The sequence below is a fragment of the Lissotriton helveticus genome, chromosome 10, assembly GCF_964261635.1.
Source record: "Lissotriton helveticus chromosome 10, aLisHel1.1, whole genome shotgun sequence".
NCBI classification, from domain to species: Eukaryota; Metazoa; Chordata; class Amphibia; order Caudata; family Salamandridae; genus Lissotriton; species Lissotriton helveticus.
In genome coordinates, this window is record NC_136071.1 from 413870116 (window position 1) to 413895822 (window position 25707).

General features: G+C 44.5%; 1 protein-coding gene across 2 annotated transcripts in view; it reads right to left on the reverse strand.

Moving 5' to 3' along the window:
* Nucleotides 1–25707, reverse strand: part of RGS11 (regulator of G protein signaling 11) — a 2073835-nt gene that overhangs the window by 43047 nt on the left and 2005081 nt on the right. The window contains exon 17 of one of the 2 annotated variants that reach the window (XM_078664274.1): nucleotides 1561–1720. The exons of the other annotated variant lie outside the window; for it this stretch is intronic. Within the exon in view, the coding sequence (XP_078520400.1) occupies nucleotides 1708–1720 (13 nt within the window). The 3' untranslated portion in view covers nucleotides 1561–1707. Of the gene's footprint in view, nucleotides 1–1560; nucleotides 1721–25707 lie in introns of those variants that run through there. 2 annotated transcript variants of the gene reach the window in all.

The window sequence follows — 25707 nt, forward strand, 5'->3', positions numbered from 1 at the left end:
TTTCACAGAATCACAACAAATTAAGCATATCGTGAATAACCGCTGGGAATTGCTACAGAATGAAGAAGATTTCAACTGACTATTTATTAACAACCCTCTGTTTGCTTACATGAGCAGCAGAAACCTAAAAGAGCTGGTAACAAGCCAAAAAACAAGGAAGGATAAATTACTCAGTGTCAACCCAGGGATGAAAAAGTGCCAAAATTGTACGCATTGTAACAATGTAATCGTGGGATCTTCCATTTTACACCCCCAAACTGGTAAAAGCATCAAACTCAGAGATCAGGCAGATTGTAATTCAGCCTACGTCATGTATAATATCAAATGCCCATGTGGTAAATTATATATATAGGTAAGACCGTGAGGAAACTGAAAGTACGTATCACTGAGCATAAAACCCGAATCAGAAGTAAATCTACTATGTCAAGTCTTGCCATGCATTCGGCAGAATTCAACCACACAATCCCATCAATTACGCTTTCAGGTTTTATAGAAAATCAAGCAGTCACCAGAATGCGATAATTCCAAGTGGCATTCACAGAGAGAAATCTAGTGGATTAAATTTATGGAATCAATAATGCTCAAAGGGCTAAATGATGAACTGGATATGATATGTTTTCTATGACATCAGTTGGCAGTCTGTAATATCAAAATACAAGAATGAGGTATTCTGCAAATAATAGGTGCTAGTGGCAGGGAGCAAAAAGAAGCTAGCATTGAGCGTATGACTTTTTAGAAATATTGGAGCATGCATATTGAGTATTTCCACAATGTTATTGGACAGTATTGTTAATCAATAATACGTTGTTAGATGAGATTACATGCTGGTATACGCATATATGTGTATCACTGTGATGAATTAATTGTATTTATCATGTCACTATCAAAAGGATTACAATGTATTTTATTCCATGCTTTAATGGTCACACTAACATCATTCTGTGCACCTTGAGTTTTAGCATCATTAAGTTTCACCACTAATCGCATTGAGCACTTTTTTTTGCTGTTTATCTTTGACTTTATTGCACAAATCGTCATTTTGACATTTTGGGCGAACAATCGTTTGGTAGTTCTTTCAGTTGATCAGTACTCAGCATTTTGTTCAGCGCGCACGCTTAGATTCATAGCTCTTCATCACAGTACAGATCAATGGTTGAATACGGAGTTAATGTTCCTACTGATTAGGGGAGAACATCATAGTCTCGTTATATGGGACGTAGGTTGAGGAATCCTTGTAACATGGCCGCGGTGGATGGTTTCAGGTTGGCAGCTGTTTAGTCCTCTTTTTATTGCTCTCATCATGAGTGCATATTCGTAGGCGTCTTTTCCCTGTAATTTAAAATTTGCTAACATTCGTGCCAATAATTTTCAATTCGGTTAAGGACAGGAGGCGAGGATTATGCTTTTCTCAATTTCTTTACTGGAGACAGCAGCCAATGAAAACACAGTAAAGAAAACAAAAAACTACACTTCCCATGAGCACATAGTAACCATAGAGTACATAGAAGGTATAAATATAAATATATAGTCATAGAGGTCCCAACTTCCTCTTTCTTTGTCCAGAACCAAGAGAACATCAGAAAGTCAAAATCCATTAAGAACGTCCAAAGGAAAAGTCATCATCCATATGAAGGGACGGAGGCACCTCCCAAAGCCATAGGAACAGAAGAAGACCCACGAAGAGCAGGAACTCACAGCATATCTCATTTAAGGTCGGAGCCTGGAGGAAGAAAAACAGAGCCGTAAAGGCCATTCCAAAGGATAGAGTACAAAAATTCACAATAGGGCGGGAAAAGAGTCATATAATAAAGAACATTACAGTATAGCAACATGCATACGTAATCCAATGCATAAAATGTCAATAAGGGTGGGATAATCCTCGCCTCCTGTCCTTAATAGAATTGAAAATTCTTGGCACGAAAGTTAGCAAATTTTAAATTCTATGTCAGGACGGAGGCTCCGATTATGCTTGTTTAAAGCTCCTCCACCACAACAGAAGCAACAGCAACAATAGTTTGAAATAAAATGTTTTGAAAACAGATTCCGAAGACCAATCTGCGGCCTTCATGATATCCTGGAGACCAACCACCAAGGAAAAAGCCTTTGAAGCCATAGCTCCCCGAGCAGAATGGGCCCCAAAGACGGAAACGTCAATGCCCGCTTCTAACATGAGCCATCGTACCCAACGTGCCAAGGTAGCGGGAGACACAGGCTTAAAAGGCTTTTGCAAAGCTATAAGCAGTTGACCCTGCAAATCATGACGGAAAGGTGCAGTACTCACCTCATAATCCTTGATACATTGCACTACACACAGCTTGGGATTGTGTGGAAAAGAGGGATAAGACACAGAAGATGTGTTACTTTTAGTACGGCGAGGAATGGAAAAAGAAACACCTTCAGGTGAGAAAGTGCGACCGGCAAGATCCAGTGCACGAACATCTGACACTCGCTTGCCGGACAAGAGGCATAGCAACATTGTCAATTTTGCGGACAATTGTTTCCGAGAAAGCATTGAATTAACAGGCCAGGAGTTCAAGAAATGTAAAACCACAGAGACATCCCACAATGTAACATACTTAGGGCAAGGAGGTTTTACCATCCGGATGCCTCTGAGCAATTTGGAAACCAAAGGATGTTCCCCAATCGGTTTAGTATCCACTGGAATGTGACCCGCTGAAATAGCAGAATGAAAATTATTTACCGTTCTGTATGCCAAACCAGATGAAGCAAGAGAAGCAAGAAAATTCAGAACTAACGTGACATCTGCCAAAGAGGGATCCACTGACCTCTGAGCACACCAATCACACCACCGTTTCCAAGCTGACGCATAACGTTTGTGGGTGTTGGGAGCCCAAGCTTCGCCGATAAATCGGGCAGCGTCAGAAGAAAGGCCTGCGACTTGCCAGCGTCCCCCGAAATCCGCCACGCCACAAGACAGAGATGCCCGACAGAATGAGAGGATGGGGCTGCAGAAGAGGGTCCAGCAACAGGTTCCACCTGTTGGGGAGAAGGAGCGGCGGAGAGCAACTCATTTCCAGAAGAACTGGAAACCACGCCTTAGCCCTCCAAAGAGGAGTGATGAGAATCAGGTCCGAGAGAAAAAACCTTGTGCGGGCCAGAACCCTGGGAATCATCATGAAGGGAGGAAATGCATAGCACAGGAGAGGAGGCCAAGACTGGAGAAAGGCATCCGTGGCTAAGGCCTCCGGATCCGGGCGGCAACTGTAAAACAGTGGAAGCTGTCTGTGTAGGCGAGAGGCAAAGAGATCCAAGTGGTATCGGCCCCAAACCCGGACCAAGGTCCGAAACACCCGAGGGTGGAGACACCAGTCGCTGTAATCCCAGAGATGACGAGAGTTCCAATCCGCAATGAGATTGTCGCGACCCGGGAGCTACTCGGCAATAATCGTGATCTGGCGTTGCAAACAAAGATGCCAAAAGTCCTTGGCGATCTCCGAAAGGAGTCTGGACTTCGTGCCCCCAAGTTTGTTGACATATCTCACCGCTGAGATGTTGTCCATCCGGAGGAGAATGCAACAGTTCGTCGCCTGAGGGGAAAGACAGCGGATCGCAAAAGAGCCCGCAAGAAGCTCTAGACAATTGAGTGGAGGGATAATTCTTCTTGGGACCAACGGCCCCCTGTCGTCAGAGAACCGCATCTGGCTCCCCGTCCCCAAAGACTCGCATCGGACTCGATAACAATGTCTGAAGTCTTCCCGAACAGCGCTCAACCGTTCCAAGACTCCATGTGGTCCAGCCACCACAACATTTCCCAACGAGCATCCTCCGAAAGGGGAATGAGGTCGGAGTAACGAAGGCCCTTCTGAAGATGTCGGATCTTGAGGCGCTGAAGAGCGCGATAGTGTAAGGGACCCGGAAAAATGGCTTGGATGGAAGAGGACAAGAGGCCCACGATCCGAGCCACTGTCCGCAAAGAGATCATTTGTTTGGACAAGACCATGCGCAATTCTTGTTTGATCGCTCTGATCTTCTGACCAGGAAGAAGAAGTTGACAGGCTACGGAATCGATGCGGAACCCGAGGAAATCCATCGTCTGCGAGGGTTGAAAGTCCGACTTCAGAGGGTTGACAAGAAACCCTAGAGATTGCAAGAGCTCTATGGACCAATGTAAATGAAGTTGCAGAAGAAAAGGGCAATGAGCCAGCAAAAGAATGTCATCTAGATAGACAATCAAACGGACTCCCCGGGCCCGCAAAGACTCCATCACCGGTCTCATGAGCTTCGTAAAGCACCATGGAGCGGAAGAAAGACCGAAGGGGAGTACAGTGTACTGAACCAATTCCCCAACCATTGAAACTGAAGGAAGCGACGGTGGGGAGCATAGATCGGCACAGATAGATAGGCGTCTTTCAGGTCCAAACGGACCATCCAGTCCCCTTCTTGAAGAAGATCTCGAAGAAGATGGATACCTTCCATCTTGAAATGACGGTATATAACTCCGCCGTTGAACTCTTTGAGGTTGAGGACCAAACGGGAACCTCCCCCTTTTTTCTCCACTAGGAAGATATTGCTGGCGAAACTGTCGGGGTGACGGGAAGTTGGAATGATGGCTCCTTTCGCCAGAAGAGATTCGACTTCTTCTGAGATGAAGTCCTGATCTTGTTGGGAAACAACAAGGGGGGTGGGAAGGCGGTGTTGGAGAGGGCGTTCGTAAAACTCTAGTTTGAAACCTTGAACCGTCTCCAACACCCAAGCATCGCTGGAGATTAGCTGCCAGTTGTGGAGAAAAAACTTTAGTCTGTCCCCCAGAACAACCTCCGAGGCTAGAATCAAGCTCACCTGAGTTGGAGGAATCTTGACGTCCTCCTTGGGCACCTCCATAGCCGCCTTTGCCGTAGTTATTTCTGCCCTTGCGAGAGGGATAGAATCTAGATTTTCCAGAGCCATATGAATCCTGGGCTCCTCCTCTCTGGGACTGACCTCCTCGTTGAGTAGGCTGGGTACCTCCCCGGCCGGACGAACGTCCCCTTCGTCCGGCCCGTCCGAAAACCGGACGGAAGGCTCGACGTAAGTTCGATTGCGCCTTGTCAAGGCCACTGAATGTTGCCACAAAATTAGTAAGTTCTTTTAGAAAGGGGGGACCAAAGAGCAACCCTTGTGCCAAGGAACCGGATTCGGAAGAAGCAAGATCCGTTAATTTAGGATCTAATTTCATCAAGATGGAGCGACCCCGCTCGCAGGAGAGGGCACAATTAGCATTCCCTAAAATGCAGCTGGCTCGCTGAGACCATCCTGCTAACTCATCAGGATCAATGAGAGTGTTAGAATGTTTCGCAGTATACACCAAATCCAAAATCTTGGTCAATGGACCCAAGAGATCTAGTAATATGTCCTGGCAGGACCTCCACGATCTATCTAAGCCTTTCTTCGGGTCTTTAGCATATTTGCGCATATAAGTAATCATAGAGGGATCAACCTCGGGAGTCTCAGCTAACTTGTCTGCCAGGTCTGGTCTTGGACACTCAGAGCGCAGTCTAGCACGAAAATCTTTCTCGAAGGGACCACGGATATGTGCCTGAACGTAGTCAGTAACTTCAGGAGAGGGAAGCCAAACTGAAGAGTTTGGATGAATAATGTCATCCGGATCAAAGGTTAATACTTGTGGAACAGAAGAGGCATCGATGAAGAGCTCCTTACGAGCCTTTTCCTTGGGAGGCGGATTCACAGGATCTGAAGAGTCAGTAGAAGAAGAGTCATCAGTGACAGTTGAAACTGGATGCGTCTGAAAAGACGAGGCAGATCTTTTGGAAGTCTTGGAGGTGGATAGATTTTTAGCCAATTTAACAAAGTCCGCCTTATGAGGATTTTTAGGAGACTTCTTAGACCGACCTGAAGAAGGTATCCAACCCTGCTGAGTGGCATAATCAGCCAAATGTCTTTTTAGAGGGGCTATAGCCTGATACAAGGCTTGGTCCATGAATTCAGCACCTTCAGAGCCTGCGGGCTCTTCCTCAGCATAATAGTAGGACTCCTCATTCTCATAATATTCCGACATTCTGCCTTAAGGTAGATAATATGCCCAAGAGGAGAGGTAAAATATCAACACCCAAAGGGCACTTCAGAGGAAGTGTAACCCCAAAGCAAGCCAAGAACAGGCGGCAACCTGTCCAACAATTTTCAAAAGTGGAGGGAGGGCTTGCGTGACACACTCTAGGCAGAGCCTCTCTATAATTTTACAACCCTAGGCCTTTTTTATAACTCTAGAGCGTGAGGGGCCTAACGACAGGAAATTCGGGCAAAGGCAAAAGCCAAATTCACTTATCTCCGAAGAGACACACGAGCGCTCAGCTGTCCTGTCCGAATTCCAAGGAGCGCGTGCAGTACCACCGCCGACCGCTAAAACGGAACAGCCGGTGTACTGCGCATGCGCCGAGTAGCCCTGTCGAAAATGGGAGACGCGCGAGAAGGACGCGCGTCTCTCAGCCCCACTCCCGCTCCACAAACTCAAGAAACAGGCACAATAAGAAAGCCTGCAACCGGGGGGTGAGCCCACGTCCCCGAAGCGACGCCGAAAAACGGTGAAATACACAAGGTAAAGCAGAACACAAAGCGCATACAGTAACAGCGCGAATACACGAACCGGAGGTTCGAATGAGCATACAGCGGAAGCGCAACAGTGCAAAATACAAAGCGCTTACAATATAAACATCAAATAATGCATAGAAGTAACAATAAAGGAGAAAACACTTAACTGGCTGCGGAGCAGCAAAGAAAGAGGAAGTTGGGACCTCTATGACTATATTTATACCTTCTATGTACTCTATGGTTACTATGTGCTCATGGGAAGTGAAGTTTTTTGTTTTCTTTACTGTGTTTTCATTGGCTGCTGTCTCCAGTAAAGAAATTGAGAAAAGCATAACCGGAGCCTCCGTCCTGACATAGAATTACGAGTTCTTTGGAAAAGAGAGGGAGAAGTATACGGTGGAGAACTGGAGATTGAAGGTATTTGTTGCGGTGAACATTTTTGGAGTCAGGCATGAGATTGACTTGTCATTATTGTGACCCGGTTTTTAATTCGAATGCCATTTAGTTGTAGGAAGACGGTTGTGTTCAACACAAAGCCTCATTCGGGGATTGAAACTTTCGCAGACCGGGAACGCTGTGCTGCATTTGCCTCAATCAAAGGTAGTTTTGAGTATATCATTGTTTGTGGTATACACTTTGTACCAGTTACTGGAGACCTAGTGGCTTTAACATGACATTGTTTTAGGTTGGCGGAAAACGTGAGTCACCGAGTTTACCGGCGAACTTCAAACAGACTTTTGGCTACTCGTACATCAAGATTTGGCTTTTAGCTACATGACTTCTAATCCAGGTACATACCAATTTGGTGTTGGTCGCTAATGGCTCATTTTCGACTGAAGCGCTCGTGAAGTATTGACTGTGGCTTTGTTGTCTTATTTGTTTTGTGATTCACAAGTCTTAAACGCCATAGAGGTTCCACATTTTACAGACATGTTTTATGCCTATAATGTTTATTGGACACAATTCAGTAGGCATTATTTTGCTGTTACCAGGCACAGACCTCAGGGTTATGGTTATGAGGATGAAATTAGTGTGTCAAGTGCGCGGTTTTCATTAACATGGGGCTAGAAGTCCAGGAGTTTGAGTTTGAGCATCTGCATTACACCAGCGTATTAGCAGAAACAGCGGTTTCGAAATTTGTGTTTCATATTTTCAGGTGATAGAGTTCGTCTCTGTAAATCTCGTGGATGACAGCCACATGGTTAGGCTGTAGGAATTGGTACATGTCGGTAAGTGGACTCCAAGTAGCTCACGCATCAGTCACATTGATCACCTTTTTTTTGCTGGTTCACTATCTTTGTGCTAAGGTTTCTTTCTTGTTCTAATTATTCTAATAGAATGAACCATGTCCTTTTGATTTACTGATAACAGTGACTCAAACCACTTTGTGTTGTGTGCAAAATGTATGTGAATTCATGATTATGTTTTACTAGATTCTATAGGTCGATTTTGCTTATGTTAAAATTGTGTTAACGATGTTGACAGACATTTATGTTTCATTAAATGAATTTTGAAAAGGTTTATTGAATACAATTTTTGAGACAGTCACACAAAGGTAACTGTGATAAATATTATAAACAGTAGGAAACTGAGGTTTAAAACTGAGCAAACACTGAGTTTGCATTTCGCATTGCAGGCAGGGTCAAGTGATCAGTCAACTCTTGTGGTATTTTTTCAAAACAGGACATCACCACATTTTCTAATATATGGTTCATTCCTGCTCTCTTCCTGCACTGGTGCTCTATGTGCTGCCTGGCACCAAAGCAGTAAACCTTGTATCATGGTGCAAGGGTCACTGCATTACAGGTAGAGTTTTTTTTTTTCAGGAAGGGACACCTTTCTGCACAAAAAATAACTTCTTGCACATAAACAATCCTCAGTGTCACTTTTCTCTTTCTATGTGTGCTGTAAAATGCAGCACACATTCAAAGAGATAATAAAGAGGAGACTTAAACATGTTTATCCTTCTTACGTCTCTTTGGATGGATACCATTTTGATGCATTCCTAGGTTTACTAGTCTTAGTACATCCTGGAATGCATCAACAACCACATATGGACTCGTGGGAACACCCAAACTCCATCCATGGAATGTCATCCCAACGCAGAGTAACACATGCAGCCACGCAAGTCAGCTTTGAATGGCATAGTAAATCTAACTTAAGCACTTGTGTTGCCTTTTGTCGCCTTGCCTAATGCAATGGTTGCGCAATCCCTAAGTAAATCAGAGCCAAGGTGTGTAGAGAACATCTAGAAGGGATTAAGATCACTTGGAAGTTGATACTCACTTGAAGACGTGTCATGTATTCTAGGAGGTAAGATGTCAGTGATGTTTATTTGTCTTTGTACACAGCTGTTGTAAATCCAGGCAGAGGCAATGGAAGTGGGGTAAGTGGTGCTGCAATACCCCCAAATTAACTATCCCGAAGTTCAGAAGGGGATTGAGCAGTAAAGATTGTTTTACATTGTGTTTTTATGTTGTCACATTTGCTGTGCATTAAAAGACAGAACTCAAATATCAGGCCATGCCGTATGACAAATTGCTGCTTTGTCAAGTGAACTATCTGACAATTTGGATGGCTTACAGGAAGTGTGAAAGGAAAGGCTGTAGAATATCAGTTTATTTTACCATACAGCATTTAAATACCTGTAAATAAACTGTGCAAATATTTCACAATATTTCAGCAGCAAGGAAAGCACAAAAGAAGCTTATTTTTATGTAGACCTAAGAGTGATGGGAACAAAGATTTTAAATTCCCAACTGCTGGTCACCCAATGATAAACCTTTTTTTGGCTATTTAGTGTAGTTCACACTTAGGTTTGCTTAACTTATTTTCTGCAGAAGGTATTCACACTGAATGTACGTCCTTTTATTCTAACACTTTGGGGATTGTAAAGGTCTTCAAGGTTTGCTGGAAACAGACAATATATTGCTAAATTTTGAGTTTTCGGGAAAAAATAGGAAAAAAAAGTGCTTCATAAAAGTTTGCATTTTTTCTTAACTTCATCACTGCGGCGCGAATTTTGCCGCAGTGCTGAACATTCCAATCGCGGGCGTGATTATGACGTCTCCCGGCCGTCATCAGCACACGCCCACCGTGACTCATGACTGCCGGGAGCCGTCATGAACATCGAAGAGGTTAAAAATGACATCAACGAACGGTTTCAGCATCTTTTTAGCTTTCAGGAGCATGCAGAATTGGAAACACAGTCTTTTACCACAGGTTTGGCATTTTTAAAAGAGGTAGCTAATTGTTCCTTTTTTTCTTTGCTCTTAGTTAGTGATGGAAACCAGTTTGAAAACCATGGGTGATCCAGGAAAGTTATAGATTTCTGAAAACTAGACAGAATTCCGAATTCAGCGAGGAGTCATACATATAGATCCCTTAAGATTTTCCCCCCAAAAATAACTGTTGAATTAAAGAAATATTGAAAATGAGTAGGGAAAAAATGGCCATTTGAGACAACCTTTTTATCTGTAACTTTTTGTCACAATGGCAGATTTACAAAAGCAATATACCATTACTTTCATTAGACCCTTATGGTTGCCAGAATATAAAGGGTTTGTAGGCTCTCAAAGTACCAAAGGTACTAAGAGCCAGCAACTGAGCTACGCCGTACCATATTTTTTCACTGTGTACTAAGTATAGACCAATTCATGGTGAAACATGTAGAATGAAAATTGGGTATGAAGGAAACCTGTGTATTTCTCAAATGATTAAAAAATATGGAGTTTAGGAGCAATGGTTATTTGTACATCTCTGAATTTGTGTGTACCTGTACTAGCATATGGTTGAGATGTTATTTTTCAAACTGTCTTCTTTCTTACACTGGCTTACATTTGGAAGGCACTAATGCAGCAAACTCCAATTGCTAATAACAAATGATCTACTATTTTAGGATCCCACATGACAACCAATACAATGGTAACTCAATTGTGTGGGTAGGCCTAGGGCCCAGGACAGGAAAAGGTCCAAAACGCAACATGAAAATATCAAATTTTTCCGCTCAAAACTGAACCTTTTTTTTGTAAAGAGGGAATCCATGAGTGGGGTAACTTGTGTGGCTCTCACTTGTAATACAGTTCCTACAATTTAGTAGGACTGTGTATAAGGTCAACAAAACTTCATAATATAGAGAATATGGAGACTGTGCCTACTTAGATCATAAATGTTTGTTTTGACTAGCTCACAGTACCACATCTAAACTCCTAACATTCCAGAATAATGGATGTTGTCGGTAACCTCGAACATGACCACTCAGATTCCCCAGGAGTTAGTGGAAAAAGATCTAACCCTTTCTTTTGTCACTTTTGCATGGCCAAGGTGTCACAAAGAAAAGATACAAGGAGTTATTTTCAAATGTTTATTTAACAGATATAATCTTTGTAAATAAAACATGAGCTGCGATTATTAGACAGATAAAACAAATCATTGTTCTAAGCATTATTGGAATGGCAAAAAACACAAACAATTCAACGATGTTAATTGTTCCTAATGTTATTCCTATCTTTCACTGATATATCTACACTAGCGAGAGCATATTTGGTTACCCTTCTGCCAGACCTGCTGAAATGATCTGACACCATACCTTGGTATATTATGCCAGGAAGGCAGCCTCAGTACACTAATGAATGTACCCCTTCTGAGTGTGCGACCACCACACTTCTCTCACATGGCTATCTTCCTTCTCAATGTGAAGGTCAGACCTGCAGAGATGCTTTTCAGTCACAATTAACAGACGTTTCCATGATAACTTTGGTGTGAAATGCCACTCATAGAATTCATTATGGAAGCTATTTAAATAATCAAACACCATACTTGTCATACTGTGCCAGTGGTGGAGAATAGTATCTTTAGTTAGTCTGCAGAGAAAGAGTCGTCTTTTATGACCATAAAAATATGACAAGGGCAACACGTTCTAATATGTGTGCACCAGGAACTAACTCTGCAAACTACAGGGCTACAATATCTGCCAGGAATAAATGTAAATGCGTGCATGGCACTTCCTCATATTAGGGAAAACATGTGCAAACCACCATTAGAAAAAGATGGCAAGTTAAAAATAAAAATGTAAATGGAGGTTTAATGTAAGCTCTAGAACACCCTCCCCTTGGTCGAATAAGATGACATATAAAAATAAGCAAAAGCAATTAAGAATTGCAAAACACCTTGCGTTTCACATAAATACTTTACAGCATAAGCCGTCGCAAAAAAGCCACATTAAATGGCAAATTAAAAAATCACGTATATTACTAAAAAAAAGCTGTTTCAAAAAAGCAACACGTCATTTAAAAAGCATAGGAAGCACACAAATTGAAGGACAGCATCTCCGAAATGTCCACAACATCCATTTCCATAGTGCCATTGGGGCACAGTAAGGAACCTGCATCTGAAGACAGCACATCAAAAGAGGCCTAAAGAGCAAGATCCAAGGAATGAAGATATTCATCACCAGCCCATTCAGAAGAAGCTGAAAGCAATAGTTCCAGGAGTGCATCTTCAGAATAGTGTCTAGATGGCAGGAAATCTTAAGTCGAAGCAGCATCAGGAACTGGTGAAGGCGGCTCCTAATAGGCTTCTCGCAGCACAGGAAGCATCATCACAGGACAACATAGACGATACGACTGCAAATGATGCACGAGCAGATTCAAGTCCATAGTCTATGAAAATTGCACAGCAAGGCACAAGGTCAATGTATACTTGAAAGATCACCACAAACAGCGAAATACAGGCTGCACTCTCCTAATTTCGCAACCTTGGAAACAGTAACTACATAAGAGACACCTAGTTTAATCCCATAAAAACTCTGATCATTTCAAATTAAGTAGCTCTGTTAGAAAGCAAAACAATCGACACTTTATCAATTGTACAGGAACACCCTTCAAATAGTATGCTAGGTTAGCATGGGCGCATTAGAAACTCCATGAAGTGTTATCTCTTTACAGACAAAAGAGTGACCCAAAGAAGTGCCACACTCAGTTGTTCTCATGCATACATCTGTATTGAAAAGGGAGAAACCAAGCCTCATGTAAAAAATCTGTAGCTATCCCTTTGCATCTGCCTATCTTAAAATGTCTAAGATATGACATGCAATGCACATCATGACCCTAGAACCTGTAAGATAAGTGCACTAGTGAACGCCTGTGTAGGAGTAAAATATAGCAATGCTTGGTGTTTAGAGGAGTGATTACATCTGTTGGCCCCTGTGCCACTGCACCTGTTGTACTATTTCAATCATGACCCTATTCCCTGCAAGGTAATTGCACTTGTGACTGTCTATTTAGTAGTAAAACTTTGCAATAATCTGTGTTTAGGGGGTCCATTGAGCTTTTGGCCCCAATGCTGCTGCACCTGGTTTACTATTTAAATCAAGCCCATCTTAAATGCAAGGTAATTGCAGTTGTGACTGCCCCTTTAGTAGTGAAATAAAGCAATAGTAGGTGTTTAGAGGGAAAGATAGGAAAATGTAAACAGTAAATGGTATCCAGCACTAACCAAAAGAATGACGGTTCGAACCATCAATGCAGATGGAAATTAGTAGTTAGGCCAAGGAAAACTGATAAGAGAGACTCAAAAGGGAGAACAGGCTACAACCAATAGAAACGGAGGAAAGTGAACTAGCAAGCATACAGACTAATAAAAAGTGAAGGCGGATGTAAGTCCCTTTTAAGATATAATAAAAACAATAAATTTCACAAGCACAGCTCAAGCGATATGCAGGCAAAACCTGAAAGGACACTTTCCTACACAGTGTTTCACTTTATGGGACCCCAAGATAGATTTAGAATTCTCACTATGTGCCTTCCAATTGGTATGGTTCCCCCTGTTGAGCAGTGTAATATATTTGGTACTGTATTTACTGCCATTTACACCATTACTCATGTTACTACTTCAATTGAGGTTTTACCTGAAGCACTTAAACAGATTCAGGCTGATCATGGAGCGGCCCTGCCCTGGATTTGGAGATGAACTTTGCCACTCTGTGCTCAGTTATTGTAAGTAATATCAAAGGGGAGACAACTTCTTTGGCGATATGCCAAAGGCTCACTTTCTTAATTTCTGAAAAATACACCTATAGGTCTTGATAGTTTGGGAACCATATTTAATAAGCCGCACACTTAAAGGCAAATGCAGATACTGCCAGGTTGAACACCGGAGTCTTCTAAAAAGCACTGGTATAAAAATAAAGACAGAGCTAAAACTAAAACATGTACTGGATCTTTGCAACCAAAGTGTTCTGAAAAGCATTACAATTTACGTAACTGTGATACAATTAAACAGACTGATAGTATCAATATTCTGATACGCACCTTTCTCTTTCCTTTCAGGACTCTACAGACAAGCGGTCAGTGAGAGGGGGACAAGGTGACAACAGACAGCAAAAATATAGAAAACGAAAATGGGCTCACAATGCTCTCTTAGATCATCAGAAAAAAGAAGAGATTTTCCACAACAAAAAGCAAGATTTAAAAAGAAAAAAGTGGCAGTAATTTCCACAAAATATGTCACCAGTAATCAGAACTCTTCTTCAAAACAGGACGTGGGCAAGAACTCTTCAGAACAGCACAGCACAGGTCTCAATAGTTCATCAGACTCTTCAAGAGTTTCTGATGGTGAGAACGACTAATGACTATGTACCGGTTGAAACTCCAGATCAATGACTAAACCCTCCTGATGAAAGACTTTATGATTTGGACATACAAATTGAGGGTGACCTACAGCGTACCGTTAAAGCAATATTCTGGCAGAATGTAACTTATGAAAACGACCTTCTCTTGGCTGAGGTAGGTTGACTGCCAAAGCTTGTTATAAAAGTCCCACAAGGGGAGGATGTAATAATACCTTCCTTTTCCGTTTGTGTTCCTCAGGATGTTAAAGCAGCATATGCTGCAGAATGGTCTCTTCAACACGTCCCAGCACTATATCGCAATCAGGCAGGTCAGGATCAAGCCTCACCTTATCATGTTATACCTTTAAGGTCCAGCCCAGAGGTGCAAGCATAATACCCAATTAAACATGAAGCTAAATGCCCTGTTAGGGAGATTCTATCACAATTAGAATTTCAGGGTGTGATTGAGCTTTGGGTCTCCCCTATGAATAATCCATTATTTTCAGTGCTTAAACCTGATCATTCCTATCATATAGTCCCAGACTATTGATATTTAAACAGCCTCACGCAAACTTTTGCTATACAAAATCCACACAACACAGGCTTGATAAATAAGATAGTTTGTCAAAAAGACTAATCTTTTTTGTTAATTTCCAATGGCTTTTTTTTCTGTCAAAATATAACTCCTGAAAGCTGCAATTTGACTGTGTTCTTGTGTTAGAAGCCCGCAAGGGTTACAGAGTAATTCAGGTATGTTTGCCTACTGTGCACCTGTGACTGTCCATGCAATCCAAGGTACTCAAACATTGATTTTGCCACTGCTTGCTGGTTGTAAACAGAAACAGAAAGTTTCAATTGGTTTGTTCAAGTTACACCATGTGACCAATCCTCCATAGTAGGCACAGGGGCCCTGTGCAGTTCCTTGTCACCTCTCCCTAGCCAGCATGAAATCCCTCTACATGCACTGAGCAGTTCTGATCTTTCTACTTCCCGACTGGGCACTTCAGAGGCTGAACTTTAAATCATACCAGTGAATGATGTAAACACAGGATGTGTTTTTATCATTTTCTGTTTTCTACTGCTGCTCCTTGCAGTTAAATTATATACTATCAACTGCCTTTAGAGGTGCCTACCTGCTCTCCTTTGTCTGACGAGGTCCTTGTTTTAACTCTGACTTCATCTGGTTATTTTGTCAACATTAATGATATTTCTTCAGACTCTTTACATACCTCCAAGCATGGTGCACGGGCACTGTTCTTTTGGCTAAAACAGACTTACCAGATTCCTCCATGTTCCTTCTGTTGGATTTTTCTTTCAATTTTTTTTCTCTTCCTCTGGATTGGATTTTTACAGTTTTCTGCTGTTGAATGGATACTTTTTCCCAGATCACTCTTCTCCAGAACTGCTGAGGTGCTTACTCCACAATCCTCTGTACATATGCGCCGAAGAGACATCTCCCTTGTGAACTTTACTATATTCCCTGTCCATGATAATATAATTTGTGCTAAAGTCTCCTATGACATTTTTGGTCCTACAGCGCCATTGCAAATTCTGTATGTTTGTAAAGTTGCTATGGATGACGTTATTACCCCAAGTTCCATTTATGATTGATGGGATGTTAAGTCTGTTTCTAATATGCTATCTGAATTAGATTCCTACACAGTATTTGAAAATTAAGATTTGTATTAGAATTCTGCAAATGATGGTGAAATTGTTATGCCCATCACTATTTACATAGAGCTAGAATTCCAAGTGCTGTTTTTAAATATGCTCAGTGGAAAACTGCTTGACACCATCTGTGGGTAGTTCTAAAACATATTCAAAGAGGTTCCCTTATTTTTCTGGTGCTGTCCCTGCAGACCCGGTTGTATTTTAATATAAGCTTACACCTTCCCCATTGGTGAAAAATATACTCACTTAAACAAAATTGATTAATTCTGACTCATTTGATTCACAATTAGCCCTAAGATGTATGGGAATTGGAGACACACAATTGAACTAAAATCTGTTTTGGGTACATTACACTGGCAGATCCAGGGCACTGATACTTTATTTAGGGCTTGTCTGATCCTTCTCCAAATTATATTTTTAAACAAAACAGTACAACAGATACACTTAGCATTTTCTCTATTGCACAGTTTGATAATTGCCAAGTAGATGACACTGGGTGTAATGCTCATTGTTGAACTCTTCCACATAGTTTAAGGGAAGCAGGCCAGACACCCGGTATATTCAGTCACAACACTCGGGGTGGTTTCTACCAATAATATAGGAAAATTATGCCAGTAATGGTTGGGATATTCCATCTTGTCAGCAGTTAAAGTCCACTTGTCTCTCCTTTCAAATAATATGGATTTACAGGATTGTTTGTTGGGTCCAAGATTACCTCATTCTAAATTTTTTATATATGCCACTTATAATGAAATGTGGAAAATCTTTCAACTAGAAGCTGCTGAACGGTGCAGTTACCTTGCAGGCAATAGGGTCATGATTGAAATGGCACAGCAGGTGCAGTGGCACTGGGGCCAAACATTGTCAGAACTCCTCTAAACACAAAATATTGCTATATGTAACTGTAAACAGGCAGTCAGAAGAGCAGCTAACTTGCAGGCAGCAGGGTAATGATTTCAATAGAGCAGCAGGTTCAGTTACACTGGGGTCTATCACTCTAGAAACCCCTCTAAACACCAAATATTGCTACATTTTACTACTAAACAGGTAGTCACACGTGCATTTAACTTGAAAGGAAATAGGGTCATGTTTTGAACTGTGCGGAAGGTGTAGTGACACTAGGCTCAAAAGTTGTCAGAACTCCTCTAAACACCTAATATTGCTATATTTTATAACTAAACAGGCAGTCACAATGAAAATGTGCCTTCTGTAGTACAGTTAAGTTTCAATTCTATTAAGGACATGGAGGCGAGTATTATGCCTTCTTCCTTTGCTTTTAATTTTTTCAGCAGCCATTTTTAAAACACAATAGCAAACTACTTTTCCAGTGAACAACAGGGAAACAGGCAAAGTTCAGAACACAAGTTCTTCTACTCTGTCCGCACTCAAGTCCCAACTTGGTCCTTCTACTCTGTTCAACCTTCCTATTTCTTCACGTAACCAGCTTCATGCCGAACTTCAAGCATCCTGTTTGGACCCATCATTCCCTGCAAAAATAGGCAGCATTAGAAACTATGTTCAGTACGAACAAATCATCAGAACAATCACCAAAGAAAACACTGCTACACTATGTGTGACTATAGACACTAGAGAAGAATGAAACGGACATCTCAGTTGACCTTTAACATAACATAACATGTGTATTTGTAAAGCGCACGTTCACCACTATGGGTATGTTGGCGCTGAATAACAGATGTTTGTTGTTACCCAACTCAATGGTACTAATTTTATCGACCTCAGATGGATGAAAGTCTGAGTGGACCAACCAGAATTGAAACTAACCTGTACTACAGCTAGGCAAAATTTCACTCTATATCAGGCCTGGAAGCTCAGATTATGGCAGTTCAAAGCTTGACCGCCACCATTTAAGGCACTGCCAGCTGGCTTAAAGTAAAACCTTTTAAAGGTAGAATCTGAGGGACCAGTCAGCTGTGTGCATGACGCCATTGCCCCTCTTGCTGAGCGGGCACCAAACATCTTTGTATCAATCCCTGTCTACTGCATTACCCAGCAGGCCCATCTGGCTATGGTTGGAGAAGAAACCACCCTGTACGGCTTTGGAAATGCAATAAGAAGTTGTCTCTCCCCCGGAGCGCGGTATTCTTCAGTTAATTCCTCATATGTGGGGGGCGTAGCCAAGAAGTCCAACATCGCAGTCGCTTTAGCTGTGAGCCCTGCCGCAAACCAACCTGATACAGTGAACATCTCGAACATCAGTGGCTGCCGATCCCCAGATTTCTACAGGCCCTGTCTGGGAGGGCCCCTGCTGTATCCTGAGATGCCAGGCGCAGAAGGTTCTCAGACCACTCTCCGATACTTTATTGGCCTGGGACATTACCACGGCGCACTGAGACCCATGTGGTGCATCAACGAGTGGTATCTTCAAGACAAAACCTTTGTCCAAGCCGTAAGGGAGGAGGTCCAATCCTACTTCCTTAAGAACTCCTGGAGAGGTGGCCTGAGTAAGTACACTCTGGTCCATCAGCAAAGCCACCATTTGTAGATTCATGAAACACCTGGTCAGGTCGTGGGAGCACAAATGCCTTTATCTTATCACACAGGTCTGCCTGGAGTAACGCCTCCTCTCTGACCCAGAGGAAACTACTTCCCGCCAATTGTGTCTCGTCCAGGAAGACGTAGACCTCCCCTCTCTAGGAGTGGCCAAGCTCCTCTAGTGCGCAACAACAGCCAATATCTATGGTTGGAGTGACAAGAATAGGGATATACTATATTGGCTGGCTTCCCACCAACAGGCCAATAGAATAGACCCAGAGATTAGAGACTAAACAGGTTAAACACCCCAGGCACTGCCGGGCATTGCCCGAGCCTTCGCCCTCTATTACGAGGAACTGAACTCCATGCCAAAAGAAAGGGATTGGGCATCCAGTAATCACCTCTTGGATGAAGTTGACTTCCTGTCCCTTCTCCAAGGGACTCCCAGCTACTAGACAATGCCATCACGATGGAAGAGGTCAGAGACGCCGTCTCAAGCTGAATCAGGGGGAAAACACCAGGCCCAGATGGGTTCCCCTTGGAATACCTGTTGAAAAATATAGACTTACTGCTCCCCACCTCCTCGCTCTTTTCAAAGGGGTGTGTCACCTAGGCTCATTCTCAGAGGACCTGGACTATCCCACCATAGGTGTGATCCCCAAAACTCAGCCCCTCTCCACCTCCTGTGCCTACTACTGCCCCATCTCCCATCTCCCTACTCAACTGCGAAATACAAATCATCGCTATGATCCTGGTCAACAGACTGAAAAGGGTGCTACCGACACTCGTCCACCCGGACCAGTGCAGCTTTATGGTGCAAAGAAGCACTCAACACTGCATCCAACAGTTACATGTTGATCTCACCCACTGCCACTCCCTACCTCATGACCTAGCCCTACACCCTCTCGATTTCAAGAAGGCTTTTGTTACAGTGGACTGGGACTACCTCCTCAAGGTGCTAGCCCATACCGGCCTTGGCCCACGTGTCCGGGGCATGGTTGATGTCCTTTATTCCCCTCCCTCAACCTGTTACAAGTGAACTGGGCCCCTCCAACTCCTTCTCCATTAGGTGCAGCACGAGGCAGGGTTGGCCCCTATCCTCCCTGCTCTTAGTCTAAGAGATGAAGCCCCTAGCTTGGGTCATTCATGGTGACCCAATGTGCAAGGTATTGAGGTGGGACACCAACCATGAAGACGGCAGCACCCTGTATGCGGATGATGTCCTCCTTTATTTGGCGGACCCAGCACGGAACGGCCCATGATGTCTTTGCCTGCTTGAGGCCTTTGAATGTGCCTCTGGCCTGAAGGTGAATTAGAACAAATCAGTACTTGTTCCCCTGGTTTCATCGAGGGACTGCTTTGGCTGGCAGTTGACCATTACCCTACGCAGGATGAGTTTCAAATATTTGGGCATATGGGTGGCACAGCACCCACAACACACCAGGGCCCTGAATCTGCAACTGTTGCTCCAGAAAGCAAAAGTAGACCTGATGTGAGAAGTTGGCCTGGTATATGCTGTCCACTAGTTAAAGTGGGAACCAGTCCAACGACCCTTATTGATAATTTGGTAACAGACAACCTTTATGGAAAGCTATCCTAGTGGTAGCTATGGAGAGCAGCCTTCAGGCTAACTCTCGAAGGAATGTAAAGCAGCTTGGTTTACTGGATTATAACCTCCTGAATGACCAAATGAAAGGAGAACCACACAAGGAATATATAAAATATATGTATATATATGTCGCCCACGACTGGTTTCATGAGAGTGGTCAGACCCGGCCTATAAGCTAGAACTTAGACGGTTCCGCTTCCCTATCCTGCAGCCAATGCTATACAGAGCCTGATCCCCTCCTAAATGCCCATGGTCACAAAAGTAATACTCTTAGGTTGGCATGCCGCCTTAGGCCATGTGTCAAGGGATGACAAACTCACACAACAAACCCCTCTATGGCACGGCACCTGCCTGAAAGAAATGCCAACACTTGCTGGTGCTCAGACTTGGAATATCAGGGTCTTCCAACTAGGCGATGTGTGGTCAGGAGCATATACCACTCAATTAATCAAACAATCAATCAATCAGGGAATCAACAAGCACACAACTCACCCATGAGGTTCTAAAGGAGCTGGGGAGGGGTAAGCAGGTCTGTTCAGTCGAAGAGCCAGGTCTTGAGGGTCTTCCTAAAGATGTTCAGAGAGACGTTGTGCCTGATGTCGATTGGGAGCATATTCCAGGTCTTAGTCATGATGTAGGAGAAGGCTCTTCCACCCGTTCTGGCTCTGAGGATGGGTGAGTTCCAGTGAGTACGAAGCCGGCGTATCAGAGGTTTCTTTTGGGTATGTGGAAGGAGATTCTCTCATTGAGGAATTGGGGTCCAGTTTTGAGGTGGAATTTGTAGGCATGGGTGAGTATCTTGAAGGTTACTCTCTTCTCGACGGGGAGCCAGTGGAGGTCTTGCAGGTGTTGCGCAATGTGTTCTTGTCGAGGGATGCAGACGATGAGTCTGGCTGCGGTTTTATGAATGGTCTGGAGTTTGTGGAGCACAGACTTGTTGATTCCGGCGTAGCGAGCGTTTCCGTAGTCCAGTCTGCTGGTTATGAGTGCATGGGTGACGGTCTTTCTTGATTCAGGGGGATCCATTTGAAGGTCTTGCGAAGGATGCCGAGGGTGTTGAAGCAGGTGGAGGCGACGGTGTTGATCTGTTGGGTCATGGAGAGGGAGGAGTTAAGAAGTTGAGGTTCTGGGCATGGTCCGTGGGGGTGAGGGGCTTCCGAGGGAGGTGGGCCACCAGGTGTTGTCCCATGCGGTGGGAGAGGGTCTGAGGACGAGGACCTCCGTCTTCTCTGAGTTGAGCTTCAGACAGCTGCTGCTCAGCCATGATCCGACATCCTTCATTCCTTCCTGGAAGCTGAGTCTGGTGGTGACGAGATCCTTGTTGTGGGAGAAGATGAGCTGGGTGTCGTCAGTGTAGGAAACTATGTTAAGTCCAAGCTGTCTTGTGGTAAATAAATAATTTATTACCGGATCTATTTTTGACTATAATCAATAAACAGGTAGCTCAATAAATAAGAGTCAAGATTCGAGGTAGCTGAAGTTGACAGGCTTTAATCAGGCATAAAGGACAGGAATAGGACAGCCTGTACGGGAATAGGATGGCAGGGCCCGACAGCTGTCGGGCAGGATCTGGGAATTGGCTAGCAAACTTTAATATCCGTGCACAATATATATATATCAAAATAATTGCATTACATTCAATACGGTAGGCGTAGCAGTAGGCGGGGTTTGTAGCAGTCGTGAAAGATAAGGGCAAAACTGATGCAACAAGAAGGCGTGTACAGGGCGTATACATAGACATGTGATGTAAACGTAACAGAATATGTCATAAAAGGGGCGGAAACATGAAGGGGGCTACCTGAGCAGCTGGGACCTCTAACCTAGTGGTGCGCGCAAATGGGCAATGACGTGTTACCAGGGAGAACTGGGGGCTATGACTTCTGCGCTAGAAGAGGAGACTAAAGTCTGGAGTGTCAGAGCGACATGTACCCAGGCATATCTAGTATCTGTTGTTTAGAGTACATGTTGATAGAATCCAAAAGTTATCAGGGCAAAGGCTAATAGACATTAAGACTGGTGCATACATTACTCTATATGTAGTGCGTGTGCGAGGAATATTCTATGAATATTAATACAGTATTTCTCTTACATGGAGACATAAAGGCTAGACTATGACGGAAACTATTGATGCGATTCAGTAGCTTAGGAATGCAGAGAAGGAGGGCTGGACTGATAACTAGAAACATAACATACTCTTGGCAGACTGGGAGGCAGAGCCAGGCCGAGCCGGGCACTGCGTGGCAAGAAGTAAGCTAAGGGTCAGGGATATAGGTGGGGGCTGTATCGCTCCTCGGAGAGTGTTCAGGAGACAGGAGCTGAATCTGAGTCCGGGCCCTTTTGAGGCCTAGAAACGGGGACAATTCAATGAATTAACGTGCACACTGTAAAATGTGGCAACGTAGGTTTACATGGGCCTAATATTCGTTGCTTTCACGTAGACTGGAAACTGGCATACTAGAGATGGACACAACTGTAATTGCGTCTTTAATCGATCAGAAGGGAATACATGCATATCGATCATACACATATAACATAAGATGGGGAACACGTAGGCACATACAACATGGCAAAATTTACTTTTCCACAGTCTGACGATGGTGGCGAGGAGGGCCATGTCGATGTTAAAGAGCGTTGGGCTGAGCGATAATCCTTGGGGTACTCTACAGAATTTCATTAGTTGGGTGTTGACGGTCTTCTCAGTGACTTTGGCCGGAAGGAGATGGATCAGTAGTTTTTGAGGTCCAAAAGGTCTGCTGAGGGCTTCTTGAGATGGGGTTAGACTTCTGCACGTTTCCAGTCATCGGGGAAGGTGCTGAATTTGCAGGTGGGGTTGATGGTGCATCGTAGTTCCGGTGCAATGGCGGCGGTGGCTCTGTGGAATATGTACGGAGAGCAGGGGTCCGTCGGTGCTCCTGAGTGGATGCTTTTCATGGTCAATGTGGTGTCTTTGGTGGTGACTGGGGTCCAGGTGGAGATGGTGGGTTGGCTGGGGTTGGAGGGGGGCGTGGTTTCAGAGTACTGAGTCTGTTCATTGAAGTTGTTGTATAGGGACTTGATTTTCAGATGGAAGAAGGAGCTGAGCTTGTTGCAGAGGCCCTGGGAGGGGGTGATGTCCGTGGCCTCTCTGTGGGGTTTGGTGAAATCTTGGATGATGCTGAAGAGTTCCTTTGAGTTGCTCAAAATTGCCGGATGAAGGTTTGTTTGGTTGATCAGATGAGTTGGTGGTTTTCTGTCATGGCGTTCTTGTATGTGGTGCGGTCTTCCGAAGTTTTGCTGTTTCGCCAGTTCTGCTTGAGATGTCTGCAGGTGTGTCTGGAGTCTTGAAGGTTGCCAGTGAGCCAGGTGGCCTTTATGTTCGTGCTGTCTGTCAGGGTTGCGAAGGGGTGCAAGTTTGTCTGCGCAGTGTGAGATACTTCTGTGTAGTTCTTTGGCTGCAAGATTGGCGACGGTCGAGGTGGAGGGGGTATCGTGGTTGAGGGGGGAGTTGGGGTGCTCCTCGGTAACCTTTCTCCAGTTTTTTTGACAGTGGGCGTGGTGCAGGTTTGGGGGCAGTGGGTTTGTCGACGTGGAAGTGTGCACAGTGGTGGTCTGTCCATAGGTGTTGTGTGTTGTGGATGTTGTTTCCCCCTGTGAAGATGGGGATGAAGGTGTGCCCTGCCTTGTGGGTTGGGGTGGTGAGGAGCTGTTTCAGTCTGAGGTTGGTGAGGTTGTGTAGGAGGGAGGAGGAGTTTGGGTCATTGAGTTTATCGAGGTAGAAGTTGAGGTCTCTGATGAGAATGTAGTCCATGGAGGCGATGGCATGGCGGGACGACGAGGTCGGCGAAGGTAGTGGTGAACGCTGTTTGAGGTCCGGGGGGCCTGTAGGTGAGTGTGCTGCATAGGGTGGATCTAGGGCTGCTCTGTATCTGGAAATGGAGGTGTTCAGTGTTGGACGAAGAATTGCTTGTGCTGGAGGTGGTGAGTCGGGGGAACTTTTTGGGTGCAAAGGCAAGTCCTCCTGTGTGGTTGGGACGGTCTTTCATCTGGATCTTGTATCCGTCGGGGCTGGTGGTGGCATTGTCGGGGGCAGAGGCCGAGTTGGTCCAGGGTTTTGTGAAGAAGCTGACATCAGGCAAGATGGTGTCAAGGAGGTCCCAGATCTCTATGCCGTGTCTGTGCAGGGAGCGCACGTTGAGTAGGATGTACCTCAGGGCTTCGGAGGTGTTGGCATTGGTGTGGGGGCAGCGGCCGTAGGGGTGCAGAGGGTAGTCAAGGTTCTGTGGCAGTGTCGGCAGGAGAACTGGCCATGGGTGATGTTCAGAGTAGCAAGCTAGCAGTTGTTGCGTTTTCTAGTGTTGAGTACGAGGAGAGCAGCTGAGTTGTTGCGGTGTGTGGTTGGAGATCCAGGGTCCCTTGCACTGGTCGCAGTCGGGTCGCAGGCGGGCCTGCCTTTATCGTGCCTTTGGTGCTCCCGCAATGTTGTCGTGCATCAGCCTCCATTAAATAGGGGAGGGGGCGGGAAGTGAAGTTGGGAGGGTGGAGCGGGACCTGGCAGAGGGGAGGGGCTGCAGGGGCAACAGTAGCGGGAAAAAGGGCTGTGAAAAAGGGCACAGGCACAATTAGGGAGAAAACAGGAAAAAACAGAGACACAAAAATTTAAGAGACAGGCAAAAGACCAAAGAAACTGCCACCAAACAAGACAGGCAACACAGGCATAGACACAAGACAGACAACTACCTTGGCAGGGCAGCCACGGCAGCACTAACAGCGGAGCTGCAGCGAGAGAGAGCAGGTCTCTGACCATATACACACCCTTGCCATCCTTAAGGAGTCCTTTGCCTTTGCACACTCCCAAATCTATAAACAACCTCCATACCCACATACGCAACACAGAACCCCTCTTGAAGTTTAATCCACTTGAAGCCAAAATCCTAATGGGCAATCTAGGACCTGGAGGTGTTTCACAAATCTACCTCACCCTCATATTATACTCCCCAGGCTCACTCTATCACCTGTGGACCCAATGGGAGGGCTGGGTGGGACCACTGGAGTAAGATAATTGGTGCAATGCTCTAATAGCTCCCTGTGAACTCACTTTCTCCTCCAAACTGCGGCTCATCCAGACTTACTACCTTCACGTAGCATACCTTCCCCCCTTACCTCTTCACAAGACTGTTCTCCGAACTGATGTCACTTGCCCCAGATTCGCAGTTGTGCCTCCTGAATTCTTCCATATGGTCTGGTCCTGTGCTCCACTCCAAACATACTCGGCAGCAGTAACAAGAGAACTGGCAGCGGTACTGGGGTGGACAGTTTCCCTATCTGGATTCTGGATTCTTCTGGGAATAACGGAGGGTGCCGGGGGCACCAGAGCCAAGTGGGCCTTCAGAAGTACAGCCTTCCTGGTCGCAAAATGCAACATTGCGACAAAGTGGATGAACCCTGCTTCCCTTACCACCACAATGTGGTGATGTGGGGTTGACTGGCGTGCCCAACAGGAGAGGGTGGCATTTGAGGCAAGAGATTGTCCCCAAAAATATTGGCATGTGTGGGGGAAGTGGTTGCACCTCTGACCTGTAACACTCAAAGCGTAGGCCCAGAGAAGCTCAACGACTCATTCATGTATATGTCCTGGCTTGCTCGGTTGTTAACCTGTACATGTAATATTGAATGCTTCTTTTTGCCTAGATCTTGTTCGCCACCCATCGTTGTTAAAACCCCAATAAAATGGTTTATCAATTCCTCATATGCTCAGAGGCACTCTACTACACACAATGTTGGGTGTGAGATAATTTTGGTA